Raw genomic sequence first — 24493 nt, 5'->3', positions numbered from 1 at the left:
ATACAGTAACATTCAGATGCTCATTGCTGTGAGTGCTTTGACTGTGTAATCAAGCTGTGCATCCTCCAGACACACTATCTCCATCAGGTGAGACCATTAATAAGTGAAGTGAGTTTATGCGAGGGTTGTATGTATCACATTTGCTGCAACTTACCCCTGAACTCCGTAGCTCTGAAGCGTTTCCTGGAGTAAGGCTGACCTGAGTAAGGGGGTGGAATTACGTCTGGGACAGTGGTTGATGTCAGAGTGTGCTTGGTGACCAATCACACTGAGCCTCTTGATGTTTCTGCTTCGCTTCCTGCGGCTATTTATGGTGAATACCATTCTTTCCACTGAGCACCATTTTCCTCTTGGATTCCAGATAAGGAACTGCATCAGGGTGCCTTTTTTGTACATAAACTATTTTTACATTATGATTGAATGGGTTCAAGAGAGTAGAGCATTATGGGGAGTGCACTACTGAAAGCAGAAGTATCAAGACAATACAAGGGCTTACACTCAAGTCTTTTAGAAAGTAGTGGCACTCATGAAACCGCACAGATCTCATCTCTCGGCCTACGGGGCTTTCAGCAGTCTTTCAGTCTCTTGGTGGTCCATTCAGCTCATTAGTCACCATGGGAGTTCTCAGAACAGCTCCAAAGATTGACATTGGGATCTAGGACAGCTGATTTCTCCCCTTCTCTGGAGAAGCAGCTCAAAAGAGCAACTCTTCATGTCTTATTCTGATGAGTCTGAAGAGGCATTCTGACTGACTAAAAAACTAATAATTAGAAGCTGACTCCTTCCCCTAGCTTCTGATCAGATGTGGGCAAAAGAGTAGCAATGAAACATCACAATGTTTGAAGACATTCTCATGATACACAATATCTATCACGATATCTGAATTTGAAGCAGACAAAATGCGGGAAAATGTCAGTACATCAATTTGAAAAGGCTAAAAAATGTGAATACAAAGGCTTTTTCAATTCCACATTTGTAAAAATAGGTTATTTAAGAAGAAGTTGGAATAGAAGTCAAAAAAGATAATGGCTTAACAGGCTGAGAACTAATCAGCTAGGCTACTTGTTTTTGTGCAGTTATACACTCGTGCCTTTGACTGTCAGACACTCCTGGAATTTGGAAGTATTACAGTTATCAGTTATACTGAAATATCGCAGTGAGTTTACAGCTATTAGTACTAGCTGGTCCCCAGCTTATTACACAAAATACAAAAAAGTGGACTAGACAGGAGGTGATTAAGACACTGCTGTCGTGTTTTTTTTTTTTTTTTTTTTTTCCCTTTCTTCATTTTAAACATCTCTGCTAAAGAGGCTATGTAAGGCTATGTTTACACAGCAGAAAAAAGTGTCCGAAATCAGATTTTTCTCCCCAAATCCGATTTTTTTTTTTTTTTTGTTTGGCTGTTCACACTTTGTTTTAAATGTGATCTGTATGTGACATCAGTCTGACCAGATCAGCTCCGGAACCGATCCATCCGCATGCACAAAAGAACAACTCTTCATGTGTCGTGCTTGTCCAGAGGTAAACAGTCATGACAGTGAGAGAACGCCAGACGCTCCCGGAGCTTTCAGTTTAATCTTCGTCAGTATCAGTGGAGTGATTAAAGTTCCAATGGCTGACAGCAACACCGTGTGTTCGAGTTCGCCATAAAAAGGGGTGCGTTATTTGGCCACGGCTAATTCTTTGGTTCGTGTATTCTTTAAACTGTTCTCTGACACTGCAGCCTCCTCCTCCGGGCGCACTCGGCTGTTTCGTTCGAAACTTCTTCAAACTCAGAGCGGCTGCGATGAGTTTCTTCTATTTTTTTTGGTACAGAAACATCAGTTTATGAGTCTGACTAAAGGCTATACCAGTCAAGACAGTACAGCATGCAGCTGTAGAGCATAGGAAGCGTCAAGTGTATTTATGACATTTGGAATCAGCTAACTAACTCTTCACAAACCCACTGTTTTCAGGCGAAAAGGTACGAAGTGTTACAGTATGACTAAGCTGCTAATGTTAGTTGAAGTGAAAATAAACACTCGGCATAAAAGTTTGAATTGTCTTCCTGTCTCAGTGTAAACTTCAAGCTACATTTCACCTACTATGGATTTGTCATCATACAATAATGGTAATGGTGCTTTTTTTTTTTTTTATATTTGTATATTTAAATTTTTTGGTTGCTGCTTATTGTGCACTTGACGCATCCAGCATTTTTAGGCCTGTAGCCATTCAGATGATGCCTTTTTAAAACTCTCTTAAATGCTCTTCTTTTCATTGTTGTCAATTGAGCAGCATCCACTATGACTGTAAAGTATGACGTAAAGGACGGACATTTAGCCTGTGAAAAACTCAACCTTTGAGTGTTCACAAAAGGTGCCATATGTCATTCACAAATGACCAATCAAGATCTAGGATTGATACCCTCCTAAGAAACCTGTCCTGTTTCTTCTAAGCTTGAGACATTTAAAAAATATTTTTTAAGGTCTTACAATTTTAACTACAAAATTTCTAAAAATTCAAATGCCCACCTATAGTTTTTGCAAGCTGGTTGTTGTTAAATGCTCTCTATAATTGGCCAGTCATTGTCTTATGATACTTGAAGTTGTTTAGTCTTCTAGAAATATTGATGTTTGTCATATTCTAAGTAACATGTCATGCTGCCCACCATAATATGAGGTTATGTTTGGATACCTGAAGTAAACCCAGACCCTTGATTGTGTCGTTATGAAACTGGTTTGTGAAGCATTGTTATGACAACATGTCATGGTTCAAGCATCTCTTCACACATTAACACTCAGTCTTTGTATACCCCACTTCTCTTTGAAAGCCTTCTAGTTAAAAGTGGTCCTACTTCTGTGTCATCCTTCAAGGCCTTCTTTGTAAGATCAACACTTTTGGTTTTTTGGTTTGTATTCGCAGCTGTGCGTGGGCTGAAAGTCACTGACCACAAAGCGGAGAGCCATTATTAATGAAAGCAATCAGGAAATGGGCAGTTGGTCTTAATAGATGCTTAATCTTGGTAACAAATGGCCTCAGGGCTGATGCAGAGAGGCCTATGTCATAGCAGGCTCCAGGCACTGTGTCATTAATGCTGCGAGAAGCAACTGTATATTTTCCAGCCTTTGCACTTTGGAGTCAATCCAGACACTAATGGTATTGGGCTGTGTGTGGCACTCTGAAGCCACCCCCACCATGCCATTGATTTATGGGGGCACCTCACTGTTTCCAACTCAACTCCAGGAACTGTCTGTAGAACAGTACCACAACGAGGTGGGCATTTTATTGTTTCAGGCAAATTTGCCAACAAATCCTTATCTGGGGAAATGGTACCTTTTCCCCAAGAGGCCAGTTGTAGAAGACATGTCTTGAGATGAGCTTTTGATACAGGCTTTCTTTCATAGCCCAGTATCTGGTGACACTGTTTTTATCTGTAAGAGATATTGTGGGCTAGGCTGGAGACCATTACACCAGAACTATTCCAGCTCTCTTTGTGTTTGCTGGTATGCAGGTTTTTATGTACCACAAATTGCAGTGTTTGAGCTTTTCTGGGAGCCTGTCTATGGGACTTCTTCTGAGTTGTCCTTATACTCTCACTGAGCACTTTATTAGGAGCACCTCCTTGTATCTACACTCATTGTCAGTTTGTCAGCTCTATTTACCACGAAGGAGCACTTTGTAGTTATATGATTACAGACTGTAGTCCTTCTACAATATGAAGACCACAGTTCTGTGCATATGTAGTTCTTTCACCCTGTTCTTCAGTGGTCAGGACCATAGAGCAGGTATTGTTTGGGTGGTGGATCATTCTCAGTACTGCAGTGACACTGACATGGTGGGGCTGATATGTTTGTGTGTGTTGCGCTGATTCAAGTGGTTCAGACACAGTAGTGCTGCTGGAGTTTTTGAACACTATGTCCACTCATTGTGCACTGTATAGGTACTCCTACCTTGTTAGTCCACCTTGTAGATGTAAAGTCAGAAACGACAGCTCATGTGCTGCTGTACAATTTGTGTTGATCATCCTCTGGTCCTTTGTCATTAGTCACAGGGTGCTGCCCAGAGGATGCTGTTGGCTGGATATTTTTGGTTGTTTGACCATTCTCTGTCCAGCAGTGACACTGATGTCAAAGTTAAAAACACCAGCAGCACTGCTGTGTCTGATCTACCCTTACCAGTGCAACACACTCTAGCATCCCACCACCATGTCAGTGTCACTGCATTGCTGAGACTGATCCATCACCCCATTAATACGTGCTCTAGTGTGGTCCTGTGGGATTCCTGACCACTGAAGAACAGGGGTAAAAGGAAGCAAACAAAGTATACAGTCAGTAATTGTGCACCGAGTGGAGCTGATAAAATGGATAATGTGTATGGATTTATTCAGATTTCCAGTCAAAGCAGCCAGATAATCCACATAGATAAAAAAAGAGGAAAAGCAGTTGCAAAATTCCTAAAACTATATTCTTAAGAGGAAAAACTAACAATTGTGCAAGACCTTGTAGACCACCAAAACTGTCATTGCCAAAAATACATAACTCTTTCATCTTTGATAGACAAAAGGAAATTAAGCTCTGTCTCAGAACTTAGCAACTCTGGAGTCTCAAGGCATATGTAGTTGTCAAGGCACTATTACTGAGAAAAGAAGATGGATAAAAGAAGTTTTGGAAATCAAATGAAGCTGCTGATATTCTCAGAACAATGGGCTCGTCATCTCGGAACCCTGACCATCCCTAAATTGATAAGGAGAAGCAGATAAAGGAAAGGAAACTTCCAAGACTGTAAAAATGGCAAAGGATAGAAACAGTTGACATACGGACACATTTGACATATTTAAATGTTGAGGCATTTGTGCTTTTATTTCTGTTAGATGTGTGTTTAAAATTTTTTTTTTCCTGTAATTATTTTGACTGTAAATGAAATATATATATTGAAATCATGCCGCCTTACATTTCTATAGCAAGTTTTCTAGCACAGTAAGTTTTATGTTTCTATAATAAAGACGTAATTTGGCCTTTTTTGTGGAGCCTGTCTACGGGACTGTGGAACACCAACTGTATGTGATTGGGGGGGGGGTCAGTCTGTATGGGAGTCCTCAAATATGCACAAAGAATCACACTATTAACCACTATGCAGTCAAACTGTAAGACCACACAAGCACACAGTAGCAAGAGCTCGAAACTATTTACACTACACCACCCGCTTAGCTGCTCTGTCTTGCTGTGAGGAACTGACTCCCCAGCTGTGATGGTATTGTGGCCTGCTGACTCTTGCTTCCTCTGTGAAATATGTTCATTTATAAGGTCCCATGGTTATCAGAGCTTCCTTTCACTGCATGCAGAGCCCATGCGCTCTTCTGCTCATCTCTTTGTGACATTACACATTAAGATTTGCATTTTGTTTTTGCCCAATATTTGCATAAGCAAAGTGGTCAGAGCATTTCCAAATGTGAAACATTACCTCATGGCGGTACCTTGTAGGACAAGAATACTAGTTTTATAGATCAGTGGATAAGCTCTGAAAGCATTCGCTCTGTTACAGAAGCAGGAAAAACCTGGCTGCTTTTTTTTTTTTCTTCATGCCGGTCACGAACTTCTGAAAATCCTGCAATTCAGCCTTGTGCGCTGATAAAGACAGTGGCGTGCTGACGCTGCTCCAAGGTCCAGCTAAGATGGTAAAGTGACACATGGTTTATTCAGCACAGATGTTACGCAAGCTTTCATGCTTCCACACAAAAATGTACAATGTGGACCTTTTTGTTCAGAGCCTGTTTCATCTAATATTCTTAATTTTGAATGTTTTATCTAGGGCTGCAACTGTTGAATATTTTCATTGTTGAATATTCTATCCAGTATTATTTTGAATATTTAAATACTGTGTAAGACTAAATAAAGCTAAGATATGGATTTCACTTTAATTCTTACATTTAAAAAAGTGTTAATATTATTGGTGGTTGTTATTATTTTTTAAAATTATTATTATTATTATTATTATTTTTTTTTTTTTATTATTATTATTAAATAAATAGTGCATATCAAAGCTATATACAGCCCTGCGATGGACTGGCGACCTGTCCAGGGTGTATCGTGCCTTTCGCCTGATGGCCGCTGGGATAGGCTCCAGCATCCCCCCGCGACCCTGAGGGAGAAGCGGCTTAGAAAATGGATGGATGGATGGAAAGCTATATACACTGTGAATCAGGTGCTTGTTATTTGGATCTTGCTAGTAGCATTAGTAACATTACTTACACTAGCTCAGGGGTGGCCAACCTTTCAGACACCAAGAGCCAGAAAAAAACACAAATGTTTACACGAACATTTATAGTTTTAAACCCATTTTCCTACCTGTCATGTAGATGAGTTTAGTGGGACTTCTGGCATTCTTTGTTTTCCACAATCTGTTTCAAATCTGGCTTGTATTTAGTTGTTGCTACTCAAAGCAGTTTTTTCACATTCTTTCACATCTTTCTCAGTAAGAACAGAGCGATGCTTTGATTTCACATGTTTCAGGGTGGAAAATACTGATTCACAAACATGGGTTGAGCTGGACATTGACAGGAGCTTTAGTGCAGCTTGTTTTACATTGGGATACTTCTCCACAGGCACGATTTTCCAAAATTCCAAGGTTCCCTCACTCAGAACAGACCTGAGTCTGTCATGTTCAAAAAGTTCAATCATCTCCATTTCAGATGTAGCTTCATCTGTCACCAATAGGGCTTTCAAACAGTCTGAATAAGAAGCAAAAGGGTTAACAAGGAATGTAATTTGTGGCCTTTTCAGCTGTAGAGCACAGAATCTGTCCTCAAAGTTCTGTTGCAGACTTTCAAGAAGTGTTGCATAGTGTGCAGTTCTCTCATTTAGGACCTCAGCTGCTTGGGCACTTGCATTTGACACAGACTGGAAATGTGTTAGTTCTCCCTTTTTAACATTAGTTTTAAACAGCATGAGTTTGTTAACAAATGCAAATACTGACTGCACTAGATCAGGTAGCATCTTTAATTTCCCCTGGAGATCAAGGTTCAGGCTGTCCAAGTGGTGCAGCATGTCCACCATGTCCGCGTGCAGTGAGGTAAAGTGATGCTGAAGATTGGAAGCTTTAAAATTGGATGACGTTTGGCATATCAAACAGAACGGCTTCCCTTTCCGCTCAATAAAAAAATACAAATCCTCCCTCTCTGGAAAGAAGGTTTTGTGTTCATCTTCATATTTTCGTTTGCCTTTACATTTACACACACACACACACACACACACACACATATATATGTATATGTATGTATGTATGTATGTATGTATGTTTAATATGTTTAATATAAAATATAAAATTGTAAATAGAAGAGCTGCACATGTGCACATCCACAACAACTTAAAGTAAAGGTTGATTAGCCAAGCTATTTTAATGGTGTGGTTTCTCGGTTGAGAACAATAGTGATGGGCAAAGAGTGGTAGACTAGGAGTTGACAGTACTTAAAGGTGCCATCTGTTCCACTATAAATGGTGCCACAGTTAGATTCTGGTGCCTATTTAAGGTTGAATGGAACATTTAGGTTAAGAAACTGAATAGGAATGCAAGTTCAGCCTTGTTTAAAGCTGAACATCAGCCATGCCTTTTGACAGTTCATTACTCTTGGAAGGGTATGAAAAGTGCCGATATGCCTTCACAGCTTGGAACTGCACAATTTCTGCAAATAGCCGTTTCTATCATTGTTGCTCCATTGTCATTGTTTCCTAGGGGCAAAAATGTGGGCTGGTGTATGTAAATTGTAGGGGTGTAATCATTAATGAGTAAAGATTGTTACGTAACAGTTTAGGATTTTGTAACTGGCCCATTTTTCTCTTTTGCAGATCCAGGGTTTTTATTTGAAGTTGTGACATTTCCATATACCGAACGCTTCTTATTAAACTATGCCAATGTAGAGTTGCACACAAAATTATTTAACCTTCTCAAAGTGCAGGCAGTTTGATAATGTCAGTAAAATGTGTTGAAAATACAGAAACTTGAGGCTTTAGTAAAAAACGGTCAAAGAAGATTATTATTATTACTACATCGTCGCTTACCGTTCAAATGTAAAATCGTTCACCCCACAGATGTCCATGTGCAAAATTATTCAAAGCCCAAAAGTCATTATTTTGTGCTGCAGCATTTACACTTTATGAACTCCAGTCAGTGCTTCCAGAAGGTGCTTGCAGTCTTCTGTTATCTCTCTTTTGGAATCTTTGCCCATTGCTTATGTGAAAAAGGTTCCAGCTAGTTAATATTGTTCGTTTCCCAGAATTCCACAGGCCTGTCCAATATTCTTTTTGGGATAAAGTAGAGTGTGGTGAGGTGAGGTGTCTGGATGTGAAGTCCTTGCTTGTAGTGTTCATATTGTATTCTCTGATACTTTTGTTCTTGCCATCAGGTCATACTGCAAAACATTTTCTATTGTAATTTTTGTGAAATTTTACTCTTTCACACCAAGGTAGGTTTGCCTTCTGTATCGTGAGTTTTAAACTTATGTATGATACCTCCAACTTTGTCTCTAGGAACTCAAGTTGCCATATATACAAGTTGCCATCATATTAACATGTAGCCATTGAAAAATGTTTCACCACTGAGGAAATTTAAATATCATTACACAGTTCCCAAAAGCAAACAATATTATATAGCAGAGGAATAATTATATGAATGTTTGTTTTAAAAAAAAATCCTTTTATTCAGAAATATGACACACATTTTGCTATCAATTTAAGTTGGTCACTCAATTTATACTCAGGTCATATGAGGATTTTCTGGCTCTTCATAAAAGTTTGAATTTGTAAATCCTTACATTCTCATTGGGGGGTTTTGAGTGCAAATGTAAATACAGTTTACCCCTCTATAGCACCTTAAACATGAGGATCAGATACCAATGCTAATACCTAAAATATGTCAAGTAATTTCTGAAGACGTCAGCCAAATGTGTCAGATACAGAAGTGAGGGGAAAACGCAAAGCTGACGTTAGCTGGCTACTTACTTGAATTTTCCATTCCATCTTAAATGGAGCAGCAGTCACATATTACTCCTGCTCTGTTTAAGGTGGAGCGGAACGTTTTAATAAGGAGCTGGTGAAAAGGAAAGCAACGTCAGCCTTGTGGAGAAAACAAGGTCTCAGGAGCTGCTTTTCTTCACAGGATTAAAGCAGCTGCTAAGTGCTTTAGAATGTAAGTGAACTTGCAGTACTCAGTTCAGTAACTATTCAGATGAAGCCTTACAGGTTACATTTTAGTTTCTGATTTTCTGAAATAGTAAATACAAAAGTATGTGTTCTTGTTATGTTAGCATTTTTTCTTTTTAATTCTTCATAAAAATAACTATGTATCGGATTGTGAAATTTGTATATCATGCCCCTGTTGTTTGTCTATATTTGTTTGTTTAGATGTAGAGCAGAAATACAGTCATAGGTTTTGGCAACTTTGCTCCAATCATACATTTAATTGCTAAATTGAACATGTTAGAGAGAAAAATCAAACATAAAATATGTTCTTGGTTTTATAATTTATCCCCCCAATATGTTAAACTCAAAAATTGCACTACAATGCCATATACATGTATGTTCCTTGTAGAGGACATGTGGATGTTTTTCCCACTTAGAAACTTAATATGTAATGTACATTTTACTTCTGGTTTTACACTTTTTTTTTCTTATATAGTGTTTTAATGTGCTGGTGACAAATACTGCATTCGAAAGACCCTCGAAGTGAAACGCACCCATAACATAGTTCTTTAGTAAGTAAGGATGGAGTAAAGGTTAGTACAAAAACCTTTATCATTCATTTGTTATGTTTTTATTAATTATTAGAAATGTTAAGGTGAACATTCACCAAAAATGTCTGTACATCTGGTGTGTTTTGTCATTTTGCCATATTGTGATGTTTATTTTGTGATCTGTATCATATTGTATCAAGTTGCTGATGATACCCAGCACTGCTGATTAAACCCACAAAATTTACTATGATAATGACATTGTCATATTGCTCACCCGTAACGTAAAGCTAGCATGTATGATCCAGTGTTAACCTGTGCTGTTCTCATCCTGGTTACCTTCTTGTTTAGACCGTGTGATGATCCTATTCATATTTTATGTTACCACTATGATGTGGTTCTTGCTGCCATGTAGTGTGAGCTTGCTGTTGATTGCGGTGCTGAAAAAGGCAAAGGCCTGGAACAGAGAAACAGAATGTTTCTATTATGAGTTCTGGCCTCAGGTTAGAGTTTTTAATAGCTAATGTAGGTAACAGACTCAAGTCTGATTCAGGCCAAGGCCCTGTGAATCATCAATCAGGAAACCACAACGCTGAATGCTTTCACTGTAAGGTTTGTACAAATACAGCAGCACTAAAGAACAGAAATAAGCCTTGAACTTGGTCACAAGTGTTATAGCTCTCATATGTTTGGTCTCAAGCAACCTATACATCTTCATACGCTGGATTAAACCAAATCGGAACCCCAGTAGGATCTTATGTGTCAGTAGCCCCAAAAGAGGCTTTTTAAAAGCTCTGACTGGAGACTCCCAGCGAGGTGAGTGGCTGACGATTATCTGAGCCCAGAATGCCCTCTAGGTGAGTGATTTATTACAGTAATTTAAAGAAACGAATGAGTACAGAGGCGCGCCACTATCAGCTGGGCCCACTCTATAAATAAACTGCCTTTGCTCATCATCCTCCCCTCACGTCAACCGTTTGTTTGTGCTCCTCCTTTCGCCCATTTATTCATGCTTGCGATATTCCAGACTTATTTGCTTCCAATTTAGCCGCTGCGCTGATAGAGGAAGGAGATCGCAGCTGCTGTGATATGAATCTCGCTCAGGTTTTGAACATCTTTGGTGCAGGATTATCTACAGCAGGAAAAGTAGTTTGTCTGCCCCACCCCATATTCTTGATATAGAAAAACAATACTAGGGCTCTATCAGATGTTAATGGTAGCCATATGGACGGTAGTAATAGACTAATCCAAGTGAAATCTACAAGCGTTTTGCCATCTTAAGAACAGAGTGTTGTTGGTTTCCATGGCAGTGAGAGTGATTGATTACAGCTTAAATGGTTGCAAATGTGTGAGGAGGCTTTTTTTCCATGCTGCGCTCTGTAATATCAATGTCCACCAGTGATTCAACACAAAAGGCTTGATGCAGTAGTAAGAAGGGCAGCATGGCAGGAATAACTGAAGACATTGTCACCATCCATGTTACATGTCAGTGTAAGTTTGCAAACAGGAGAAAAATGCACAAGCAAGGTAGTAGTGCCATGTGAAAAGTTCAGCATTTGTAAAAATGAACAGTAAGAAGCTACACTATGTAAGACCTCTTTGGAAAAACATTTTTAATGTCAGTTATGCTTCAGACCCCTTCCCTGAGTGGATGAACCTGATGTTTATGAGCACATTGAAGTTTGTTTTAAGGGTGCATGAATAGTTTTTTTTTTCCCTGAAAAGTTACAGTTTTAATTTAGTCTTAATTTTTTATATGATGAACACTATGATTGTAGGTTTTTGATGAAGGCTAGAATTAACACAGTAGTAGCCAAAGCTCTACTTAGCTCTAGCTTTTCTTAAAGATGGCCAAACACAGAAAGGATTAAATTCTAAACTCTCATTTACACACTGAAAAACTAAAGGTCCTCAGTAATTCTGTTTTAGTCTTAGTTAGTTTTGCAGTGGACATTCGTTTTTATGTTTTTGAAAACAGTCGTTTTAAGTTTTGTTACAGTTAATGAGAACCTTTTTTCCTCAGTTTGTTTTCTTTTTACTAATAGTTTTAGCTGTAATATACCTGCCCCACAGCCCACTCCCCACGCTGTACCTGTCTGTCTGCCCTGTGATGGACTGACAACCTGTCCAGGGTGTATTCTGCCTTCCGCCCAATGACTAGCACCCCCTGCGACCCATAAGGAGAAGCGGGTTAGAAGGTGTGTGTGTGTGTGTGTGTGTGTGTGTGTGTGTGTGTGTGTTTTGAAGTACAGAGATTTTAATACACAGGCTCTAATGTGTACACTGCCTGTTGAAAATTTGGATTTTTTTGATTCATTTAACATTTGAAATAAACAACAGACAGCTTTGAATTTTGATAAAGAAATACAATAAAATGTTTTGCATTAACTTATCTGTGCTATTTCCAGGTCACTATTCAAATTTAGGCAAATGTATGAATGTTAAGGCCTTTGCACAGAAAGGTCAGATTATGTTATTATTATATAGTCTTCTATTTTTATCTCTTCCATTTGTGCTCATGTACAGTCAGGTGGATTTGATCTATTGATCAGAGGCTTTTGCAGAAACGTATTGCATCCAAGACAGCTTGTGTCATTAAAGCAAACAAAGGACATAGATAAGCAAATACGGAGAAATCCTGAAATACCTCTAAATGTTTCATAGATTACACTTTTACTCAAATTGTAGTGCTAATAATCATTTGTAATGCAAAAACACTATTAAATTTAGAAAAGAAGTATTTTCAGTAGTGGTCTCGTCTGTGCATGCACACCAATGTATTATGAACCATAGATGCATTTGTCTATTGTCTGTTGCCTATTGGAGTGTATATGTGTGCTAAGCATGTACTCTTTGCATTGCTGACATTTGTCATTTTTGGGAATCTGTAATATGGTATAACAAAAATTTTAGAGTAATGTAAAGTAAGCAAAGCACTTTAATGTTTTGGATAGTCAATTTTCATTTAATTGAATGGACAATATTTTTTGGACAGTTTTGAGAAAAATTTGGTCTGGGTCTCTGGCTCATAATGGAGAAATGGCTCATATTTGAGGGAACCTGACCTTTTGAGGATGTTTCTGTTACATACCTCTGTCTCTACTTCTGTTTCCTTCATGCCATTTTCTCAGATTATTCTCCCATTTCATCTCTCTCCACCCTTTCCTCCTACCAGTGCTCTGCTCATGATATCTGCGACAACGTTTGATTATACCGCCGTAACGCCTTGTTTTCGATGGACTGCAGGCGCTACTCTATTACTCGATTCCGACGCGCTCAGCTGTCAGATCGAGTGAGGGAGAAAATGCAAACAGAGGGTGGGGAGAGCGCGAGTGCACGCAGCCCAGGATTAGCTAATGGGCCGTCCTTGGGCTGCCTTCATCACGTACAACACAGCCAATGCCGACACAGCCTCTTGCATTTCCATGGTAACAGTGCTTTATAGCTCCCACAAGAGGTGGATACAGAAGAAACGACGGGGGAAAGAGAAAAAGGTTGCGGAAAAGACAAGGTTTTTTCTTTCTCCCCCTCCTCTTCCCAGTTCTGGATGATTTAACTGGCTGTGTTGGATCACGTCTGTTTGAGTGCCACTCGCAGCAACAGTGGTCCAGCGTGATGGTGCCATGGTGTTAGCAGTGTTCCTGTTTGGGAATGAGAGATGGTGTGGCTGTTCGCTTCTGACTGACTGAATTGATTGGGCTGACGAGCTACCATGCTCCATCAAACAGGTAAATTGTCTCTTCTTGCTGGAACCTGTCTGTAGAGGTTTTCTCATGCAAGAGCTCAAGTTCTCGCAGCTGTTGAAAAGCAGGCGCAGCTTGGCAAAGGACAATTTACATTTCAAAGAACATTTGCTCATATAGTTCCCTGTTTTTCATTTTGCACTGTGTCACAAAGCAAACAGCCCATGATACTTTATGCTCAGAATACCTATGTCTTGGTATCTGCTGCCAAAGAAAGGCATTTGTCCCCAAAATTTTCATTACGTAATTTTTGCATGCCTAAACATAATGACACCTTCTTACCTTCTGCTGAGCACAACAGAACTTGCCTGCAACATTAAGATGGAAGTCAGGATATTTGTGCTGTTTGAATTTTAACACACAAAATGAATGATGGCCCATCGTGATGAATGGAGGATGTTGTTCTCGGTTTCACAACAAAAAAAAAATCCTGTAACAAGGTGTACCATTTGGTCTTTATATTGGAGCTGCTTGCAGTGATGTGGTCTAGTCTAGTTCACATTATTTTGTGCACCGGTGCCGCCCCATACACTTGACACAAACAAGCAATTACCAGTTGCATCGCTCATCTAACGCTTTAAGCTAATGAAAATGCCATTTACTGTTATTGGCACCTCTTCTCTTTAGACACCTGTTGTGCTGTTCTCCTGTGCTTGTGCAGTTATGTGCATAAGGTAGAATTCCTGAAAAACTGTAAGCTTGTCAGGGTCTTCGTAGACCTTTTTGAACCCCATGTTGATTAAGATACAGACATTATATACAGAGAGGTCTTAGCCTTCAGCATGCAGATGTCTTATTGTTCTTGCTGGTCCTCTTACTAGTGTTGCTGCAGTGCCATAGTACTGTTTTCTGAGTAATTCCTGTTATCTCAGAATTAGTAATTCAAAGCCTGAAATGTGTCATCTTACTGCAGATGCAGCTGTATGCACAGATTTAGGCAGCCCTGGTCATATTACACATTGCTGGAAGAGAAAGTAAGTACACAGCCTCTGTAGTGAACACACTTCCGCACATATTAATAAATAGTTACTATTTTTTTGCAAAATTTAACATGTTGAAAAAAAAAGAATTCAACATTAAATGTGCCATGTGGAAAGATAATGGCATATTTAATATGCTTCATTTTTTCCAATATGTCACAATCGGCACTTAAATACATATTGTGCTCTAAAATTTGCATACTTCAGTTTGCTCTCTGTACAGGATGCGCACTTACTCGTAGATTTTTTTGTATGTGTGTGTGTGTGTGTGTGTGTGTGTGTGTGTGTGTGTGTGTGTGTGTGTAAATAAATAAATAAATATATATATATATATATATATATATATATATATATATATATATATATATAATGTGTGTGTGTGTGTATGTGTGTGTGTATATGTATATATGTATATATGTGTCTATATATATATATATATATATATATATATATATATATATATATATATGTATATGTATATGTGTATATATATGTGTGTGTGTGTGTGTGTATATATATATATATATATATATATATATATATATATATATATATATATATATATATATATATATATATATATAAATAACACATGTCCAGTACTTTCTAACCATCCAGTGGCAGAACATCAATAATATTAACAGTTTTACAGTTTTTACATTTGTAAAGGAGAAATTATTTGTCTGTTCAAATAACATGAATCAAATAAAGTGCAGCATCAAAAGTAAGAGGCAACTGGTTGTTGAGTACAAAGTCTTATTTGTGCTGCAACATTTTGGTATAGGGTAGCAGCAGCACTCAAACACAGCACGAGTTCACTTAGCTGACTCACATTAGTTTATGTCAGAGAAATTCAACTGGAACTTCGATTGGACAAAAATGGCCAATCACGTTTGGAACAAAAAATTTTGTATGATTGTGCATCCCAATGAAAATATGGTGGTTCTGATCTTGACTGATTGTGTATCCCTGTGAAAATATTTTGATTCTGGTTTTGACTGATTGTGTATCTCTATGAACATGTGTTCATTCCGATCTTGACTGGTTGTGCATGCCTGTGAAAATGAGTTGATTCCGATCTTGGCTGATTCTGTGCATTCCTAATACTAAGTTGTTTCATTTTAGCAGTTCTGGATTGAAGTGTTTGTTAGCTAGTCATTGGCAGTAGCAGCAGTAAAGGAGTGAATGCATTCATCCGAAGTTTCGTGTGACAGTGTCATTAATGCAGATTTAAAGAATATTTTTATGTTCATTCATATTTATTTATTTATTGTATTTGTAACATTTGGATGATTTTTTTTTTTTTTTGCTAATCCTGCTGAGAAGACATAAACGTTGCATTTTACAAAATACTGTGTTGCACATCTTGGTGAGGATTCAGGCGTCTGAGCTTGTGGATTCTACATGGCAGCTGTACCCTGCTACACAGATTTAGAAGGTTTAGTGGATCAAAAGATGGTGCTGAACCCATCCACGGTCTCTGTTTATGAATAGTAACATTTCCATGTGGAGCAGTAAACAGTCTGTTTTGATGTGACATGGTTTTGTCACAAGGTCTGGCACTGAGCATGGAAATGTTTAACGTGTGGGGCGAACTCTTTGTGACTGGTGCTGCACACAGACACATTAGGTTATGATTTTTATCAAGCAGGCTAAGCTAGCAGAGGAACTGAAAAGTCTGCTGCCATGCTTCCACCGGTTCAGTGACCTAGTTAAAGGACTGAACCAGTGCTGGCAGTGGTGACTCACCCGCAGTAACCATTAGGGCAATGTTGTTTTTTGTTTGTTTGTGTGTTTCACATAATCGCTCCAGTTCTTTACCTTTACTGATGTGTATTTCAGGCTAATGACAAGAAAACAGACACAAATATTCAGCATAGATAATAGTTTGTTCAGAATTTTTTCATAATCTGGATGAGAAAAGTAGTCCAAATTACTGTTGGAATGGGATATTAGGCATCCCTCCACACATTACATTTAAGTCGGATTACAATTTTTTTGCCAATCAAATGAGACACTTGCTTTGTCTCCCGTCCAATGATTAGTCCTCAGTGGTCAAAACACTTATCATATATGATTGTTTTCTGATATTGCACGTGTATGTTTCATTTTTGGCCATTCTTAAAAGCTACACATTGCTCAATAGGTAGAGTGAATCATTTTTATACCAAAATTGCAGTGAACTTAGTTCAGTTTTAAAATGGCAAGAGCTACATTAGGGTGTAATTAGTTTTAAGTTGGTAAATTTAACAAAATAATGGTCAGCTTTTGACCTGCTTGTTGATTAATTGGACCAGTCAAATGCAACAAAACACCAGTCAGTCTTGTGTGGCCAGATATGATCTCACAGTGCGAATACAACTTTTGGCCCTGGATTGAGATGCAAATAAGGGTACTCTCTCTTTAAAGCCCATGTCTAGGTTTGTCCAGGGTGTACTCCTTTAACATCCACAAGGCAGCAAAACAAGCAAGCTGCTGACTCTCTATCATTACAATATAGTTTTTGCTTTGGGGAGAGATGATGTTTATTTTTACCTCATGTAATGTGTTCTATGCAAACATAACACTCGTCTACATGCGTAATTAAAATTTTTTGGAATGAGTTTTCAGCTATGTTAACTTGCATTACATCCATGAGCTAACAACAGACTTGCTGTCTGTTAGATGGTTTTGACCTGTGTGCTGTTGCCCCGTACTTTGAACTCATTAATTAATTGCCTTAATGAGATGTTGAATTTGTATAGAAATTTCCATGAATCAGTTTTCCAAGCTATATTGTAGCCTGGGTTCAAACAGAAGTCGCAATACATTCTCTGCCAATCATGTTATCATATTATCATACCAAGGAAATTCCCGAAACCACCAAGTTTTTAAATGTGGTTGTACTTTTTCATTAAGTGCTTAAAGTGTCTTTCTCTAAGTCATAAGGGCTAATTGGGGGTTTAAGAGATGACCTCTTGGGTTCTGACAGATGTAGATTGCCTGATATTTAAGAATATGTGATATAATACACAGTTTTAACTTTGAAATCTGTTCTGAGGTCATCTCTCTGCGAATCAAGGTGCTTATATAACTTATCATTAACCTCTTCTGCAGTTGTTCTGTAACTCATAGGCTGGTTCATGTGGTGAAGCTAACCGTTTTTGAAGAATAGATCAACCAGCATTCATGATTCTTGTTGCTGTATCCTCGGAGTTGCCCCTTTGTTGTTCAGCTGAAAATTTTGATTGTTTAAAAATTACTCAAAAATAAAGGAGAGATATATGAGCCTGGCTTTTCATAACACAAGGCTTGTATTATCCTCATGTTCTAAAAATATATAAATATGTGGTGTAGTGATATCTAGCATTGGTTTTCTTCCTGGTCTATGGTGTCATGATCTCCAAGTTGAAGAGAGGAACAGGCCTAGGTCCATAACTGGTGACCATTTGTTAGCCTACGCTAAGTGTTTGTGTTTAAAGCTGTTCATCCAGTTACCGACACACACGGTCACCTCTCGCGCCCACACATCTCCTGAAAAAGAGTTGTGTATCATGCCTGTGGATAATCCGTCTTACACTAAGCACCCCTGTGTCATGTGATGGCACGAAAGACCTGCTGGAGTGTTGTCCTGCTGGCCGGACACTGGTGCCATCGACAGGTAGATATTTTCCTTGCATAGGAGCTCAAATCCAGGACTCAAATTCAGATGTTGCTGTTGTCTTAAAGGATTTCCATAAAGCTTGACTGGTAATGTAAATTTAGACAAATTATCATAGTGTGCAGAGTTATTGTAATAAATGTTATCATGAACTAAATATGGGCATTACTGGTATTACCCTAAAGATTGTTTGTTTCCTGGTTGTAATACACTTGGCATGTAATTGTCATCTGAGCTAACCTGTAATGTTACTTAATACTTTATGACTTGCCACATTGGCCGCTCAGTGTCAGAAATACCAGCAATTACAAAATTTATGCCTGGGAATTGGATTCACAGACAGTTTTAAAAGACCTTTGCTGTAGAAGAAGCACGTTTGGTTCCCTAGAGAACCTCCATATGAAGGAAAGTCTGCCAATTAAAGTTTAGTATGTCCAGACTAGGTACTATTTAATAAGCTGTATATTGTTACTGTGATATAATTTATCACAATATGTCATAGTATGTTTTTCTGAGCTTATCGTGGATATTAGCAGTGCTTAAAACACTTTCCAACTGCATGTTTGATTACAAAGAAAGCATAATTAGTCCTGTTTAATTGGATTTAGTGTAGTGAAATGTGCAATACAAATCATTGTGTTCATAGTAATTTTATTTTTTGTATTTTTAAATGTGGCCCTGTATTTTTTTTGTTTATATAATGTCAGAAAAAATCTCTGTATATTATGATATTGTGTATCCTTAAAACTTCTTAAAGTATTGTCATATTACATTTGCCATATCACCCACCTCTAGATTATAAAACCTAACTTGGGAATCTTACTTTCAAGGTAATTTCTTTTTAGATCAGGGGATTATTTAACTACTAGATTATTCATTAGTGTTACTATAGCCTATGATTACCATATAATTAATATTTTGTTTTCCAACCAAAATTATGAGAAGAACCATTGAATGTACAAAGGGAATCATTTAAATAAGACCAATAAAATCGTGTTGTGTGTGTGTGTGTATGTGTGCAAGAGCACAAAAGAATGATAATTTGCATAATATTGGCACTTATTTAAATTGTAGCAGCAATCAATAATATTGAAAATAGGCCCAGGGCTAGTTTCCATACACTGGACCAGGGTTGGGCAGTGTTATGATACATTAGCGTTATTGTGAAAACTACTCAAAAATACGCTTTTCTGAAAAGACTATGGGTCTCATTAATATTGCCAGGACGCTGAATAACATTAACTGTATCCCTAAAATGCCAATTACACAAAGCCTGTAAACAACCAGTAAATAAAAACTGCATAAACTGCATTCAAGTTAATAACTAATTGGATGTGAGGCCATAATGTCATTACCTTAATTTTTCACAAAAAAAGATCAAGGAACTTTCTAAATGTTCTGCTTTTTAAAATCTTCAGATGTTTAGTGCATTGTCAAACCTCAAACATTCAAGTATTAGGTTATATTTCTGCCATATTGCCCAGCTTCACATTGGACATACGTAGTATGTGTTTCAAAGTACAAATAGAATATACTATGAAAAGTCCAAGGTTGCAGTAGATAGTAGCTACTGCTGTGCAATGGCTACGCTCCTAAGGGGTTGACTGTTACTAGGATGCACTTACTCTGGTGGCATTTGCTCTTAGTGTAGTTAGCTTCAAAGGAAAGTCATTCTAAAGCAGCAAGCCAGATCATTCAGAAAGAGGCTTTTAATAGACAGAATTGTTGTAGGACTCAGCATGAGGGCTCATTTAATGTTTTGGTTTACGGTGTTGTAGCATCTATTCATTATTGTCTTTGTCTTTCTGGTTCTTGTGTGTGATGTTTCTCATCAGCCTCCTCTGTGTACTGTCATAACGCTCTCCTGATGCCAAGAGCATAGACGTCTGGGAGGTTTCTGGAGATGGGAAAACTGATAGCAGCGTGTTTTTTCTCTTCTGTCTGCTCAGGTTTGAGGGATGAACGCAGCTCCAGTTCTCTGGTGCCCCTGAGCTAGGGCCTGCTTGGTGGATTCCACCTGACCCAGCGGTACGTTTGCTTCACTCCACACCCAACATGCTGATCAAAGAGTACCGCATCCCCATGCCAATGAGCGTGGAGGAGTACCGCATCGCCCAGCTCTACATGATCCAGGTCAGTGTGCATTCTCTGTTCATTCAACTTCTAATGTTTAAAAAACACTTTTTTTATTTTTAAAAAGAAAGTGCTGTATCTGGCCTGTTTTGATGGTATAATTTGATGGTATACCATTTGATCATATAATGGTAACATGGCAAAGCATGAATGCTAGTGTTACATATGCTTTGTGCCATAATATTTCATTAACTTTGTCAGCCATGTCAGCATAGGCGGGCTAAGAATGTTTCTCAAACTTGAGAGGTCATATGAGATTCATTTGGGTTTAGGACTGTGTTAGAACAAGTTTTTACTTAAGATTGTGTGAGCAGTTTTGAGTTAACACACGGCAGCTTGCATTGGAAAAAAAATTCTAGTATTGAAAAAAATTAAAGTACAAGTTGTACTGAATAAATTCTCTAACCTAAATATCTATAGCCTCAATTTAGACACTTCAACAGTTGCTCTGTCTCACTGCACTGGAGCTGTGAATTTTCATCTAATGTTCAGTACAAATCTGGATAATGACTAGAACTGTAAAATCACAGCAAATGGCATTTAGTGTTTTAGTTTAGTTAACCAAAGAAATCATGTTCTTGCATTGTATGTGGTTTTCATTGGTTTCGACAGCACGCCTGCTCAGGAGAAGGTGTAAATAAGTAGTACTAGATACTAAGCTCAATGTTAAATCTAATTTGTGGTGTAAAACTATTTTGTTTTAGTAATGTGTAAACGTAAACTTGGTGAATACTTAGTTAGTAAACAGCAAGCCTATGTTTGAACCTGCGCACAGCTGGTGTAACTGGCCATTCATGAGGGAGCTCAGGGCATGCTGGGAATAAATACGGTCAGCCTCTTCCTCCAACAGTAGTCTTGTGCTGAGACCAACAAAAGAGGAAAATTCGGTTCCAGCAGTAAAGTGACTAACAGTGAATGCCAGAGCCCCTTTTAGCTTTGTCACATTGGCTTTATTATTAGCCATGTTGGCACTAGTTGATAAAATTATCCCTTGGAGTTCAGAGTTCCCCAGCTGTTTCACAGACATGTCCCAGATATTCATTGGGTCCTGCTGATGGAGATCTGAACATGCTGGGATCAAAGACAGTCAGTCTCTCTCTTCTAAAGCAAGCTCTTGCTGAGACCAACAAAAGATAAAAAGTTGGTTTTGGCAATAATGTGGCTAGCGGTAAAAACTAGAGCTGCTTTTTAGCATAGTGTCACATTGGCTTTACTATCAGCCATGTTACTTTGGTTGAATTACATTGTAGCACAGCTAACTGTGAATGTTTGTTGCTTTTTAGCATCATGTCACATTGGCTTTATTATTAACTATGTTAGTATAGTTGGTCAAAAAACCCATTTGAGGTCAGAGTTCCTTTGGTGTTTCTCAGTCTTGAGAGGCCATATGTCACTGAAGTTAATTTGGGTTTTGATAATGGAGCTCAGAACATGCTGGGAACCAACTCTTCCCATCTACAAGAAGCTGATATTGTGACCAACAAAATATCACTGCTGACTGAAGAAAATTTTTTTCAGTTTTTGACATAATGAAAATGCCTGTTGCCCTTTACAATGTTTGTAACTTTCATGGTGAATGGACCAAAAGAAATGGCTCAAAATTACTTTGTAAATTTACATTGACTTGCATTAAAAGTAAAGTGTGTTTTTTACCTTCTGTAAAGTTATCATTTTGGAAATACAAGTTTTTTTTCTGACAACAGTGATATGAAAGTTACTTGCTGTTTGTCATGAGAGAGCAGATGTTGCTGATGTTTATTGGGGTCCTGGTGAAGGAACATGGTGGGAATGAGGACAGTCAACTCCTCCCTCCTCCTGTAAGCTCAGGCTAAGACCAACAAAAGAGGAAAAGTGCTGATAGCTGTCAGCTGTCACCAGCAATCAATACAGTAGCTTACAACACCAATTCTGTGATCTGCATATGTAAACACCTTAGAGGGACTAATTCATGGGATGTTGTCCTTTTTGTGCTGATGTGAGGTCAGCATTACAGTTTAATATAGTCTTGGTTCTAGCAGTAATTGGTTCTACAATTACATTTGCATACAAAGCTATCTCGAGCAGGAACGCAGTGGAGTAAAATCTGATTGGAATGGTTGTAGCCATCTCAAAGGGCAGGAAAGTATTTGCACAACAGCACTACGCCCTCTTGTCATCCAGGCTGTTTTGGTCTTCTCTCTTCTGCAGTGCTAGTCATTCAGCTAGCATAACCTGACAGACCTGTACTTGGAATATGTTCCTGTGTTTAGGCAGGGCTTAGACACCAGGGGTGTCATTTAGGTTGAGGAATGTGGCCAAAGCTGAAACTGTGGAGAAAGTGTTTGTCATGCTATGCCTTCTTGAAGGAACATCTAAATTGGAGATGGGTGTGGTTATTTGAATATGGTATCTCATTATTTGTTTGCTTAATCAGATGCTCAAATGAGGTATGTGTAGTGGAATTTTTGTTTAAAAAATTGTGTATTATCTTGCAAGTTTTAAATGTGTGAACCGCAAGACGAGAGCAGCTGATATTGCATCTCACATTAAGAGTATTCTGGTCATGTTATGCAATATTCTGTGGCACAGCATGATATCCCACTGTGTCACTGGTTTAACAGAATTCATGATTTTGTTTATTATATTAATAAATCATCCATTACTTATTGTTTATACAACCCCAATTCCAATGAAGTTGGGACGTTGTGTAAAACAAATAAAAACAGAATATGGTGATTTGCAGGTTCTTTTCAACCTATATTCAATTGAATACACTACAAAGACAAGATATTCAGTGTTCAAATGGATTAACTTTATTTTTTGCAAATATTCACTCATTTTGAATTTGATGCCTGCAACACGTTCCAAAGAAGAATCACCTTTCCTTTTAACAACACTCAATAAGCATTTTGGAACTGAGGACACTAATTGTTGAAGCTTTGTAGGTGGAATTCTTTCCCATCCTTGCTTGATGTACAACTTCAGCTGCTCAACAGTCTGGGGTCTCCGTTGTCGTATTCAATGGGAGACAACCCATTTTCAATGGGAGACAGGTCTGGACTGCAGGCAGGCCAGTCTAGTACCCGCACTCTTTTACTACAAAGCCACGCTGTTGTAACATGTGCAGAATGTGGCTTGGCACTGTCTTGCTGAAATAAGCAGGGACGTCCCTGAAAAAGAAGTTTCTTGGGTGGCAGCATATGTTGCTCCAAAACCTGTATGTACTTTTCAGCATTAATGGTGCATTCACAGATGTGCAAGTTACCCATGCCATGGGCCCTAACACACCCCCACACCATCAGAGATGCTGGCTTTTGAACTTTGCGCTGATAACAATCCGGACAGTCCTTTTTCTCTTTGGCCTGGAGGAAACGATGTCCATGATTTCCAAAAACAAAAAAAAATCTGAAATGTGGACTCGTCAGACCACAGGACACTTTTCCACTTTGTGTCAGTCCGTCTCAGATGAGCTCAGGCCCAGAGAAGCCGGCGGCGTTTCTGGGTGTTGTTGATATATGGCTTTCATTTTGCATGGCAGAGTTTTAACTTGCACTTGTAGATGGAGCGACGAACTGTATTCACTGACAATGGTTTTCTGAAGTGTTGCTGAGCCCATGTGGTAATATCCATTACAGAATGATGTCGGTTTTTAATGCAGTGCCGCCTGAGGGATCGAAGGTCACAGGCATTCAATGTTGGTTTTCTGCCTTGCTGCTTACTTGCAGAGATTTCTTCAGATTCTCTGAATCTTTTGATGATATTATGGACTGTAGATGATGAAATCCCTAAATTCCTTGCAGTTGCACGATGAGAAACCTTCTTAAACTGTTGGACTATTTGCTCACGCAGTTGCGTATATGTCCCTTTATACCCAATCATGACACTCACCTGTTTCCAATTAACCCATTCACCTGTGGAATGTTCCAAACAGGTGTTTTTTGAGCATTCCTCAACTTTCCCAGTCTGTTGTTGCCCCTGTCCCAACTTCTTTGGAACGTGTTGCAGGCTTCCAAGTCAAAATGAGTGAATAGTTGCAAAAAACAAAGTTTATCTGTTTAAACATTAAATGTCTTGTCTTTGTACTGTATTCAGTTGAATATAGGTTGAAAAGGATTGCAAATCATCATATTCGGTTTTTATTTATGTTTTACACAACATCCCAACTTCATTGGAATTGGGGTTGTAAATTAGTTAGCTGCTCATTATTACTTAGTAGCTGAATAAGTATTTAGTAATTGAGTACACTGTTCATTGATAGGTTAGTTTGTCATTTGTTCATAGCTTGTATACTCATTGTTTTTCCCCATTGTGGGATTAA

At 38.4% G+C, this 24493-nt stretch overlaps 1 protein-coding gene across 9 annotated transcripts in view; it reads left to right on the top strand.

Annotated features, from left to right (window-relative positions):
* LOC108425188 (membrane-associated phosphatidylinositol transfer protein 2) overlaps positions 1-24493 on the top strand; it is an 86461-nt gene that overhangs the window by 6240 nt on the left and 55728 nt on the right. For 6 of the 9 annotated variants that reach the window (XM_037547376.1, XM_017693657.2, XM_037547377.1 and 3 more), the window contains exon 2: positions 20013-20196. In XM_037547376.1, coding sequence (XP_037403273.1) covers positions 20119-20196 — 78 coding nt within the window. In that variant the 5' untranslated portion in view covers positions 20013-20118. Of the gene's footprint in view, positions 1-13176; positions 13429-18089; positions 18153-20012; positions 20197-24493 lie in introns of those variants that run through there. The other 3 variants (XM_017693655.2, XM_017693654.2, XM_017693656.2) reach the window with 3 other exon arrangements.

Source organism: Pygocentrus nattereri, chromosome 18 (assembly GCF_015220715.1).
Source record: "Pygocentrus nattereri isolate fPygNat1 chromosome 18, fPygNat1.pri, whole genome shotgun sequence".
In the NCBI taxonomy this organism is placed as follows: Eukaryota; Metazoa; Chordata; class Actinopteri; order Characiformes; family Serrasalmidae; genus Pygocentrus; species Pygocentrus nattereri.
The sequence above is the reverse complement of the archived record's forward strand: the minus strand, read 5'-3'. Positions and strand labels throughout refer to the sequence as shown.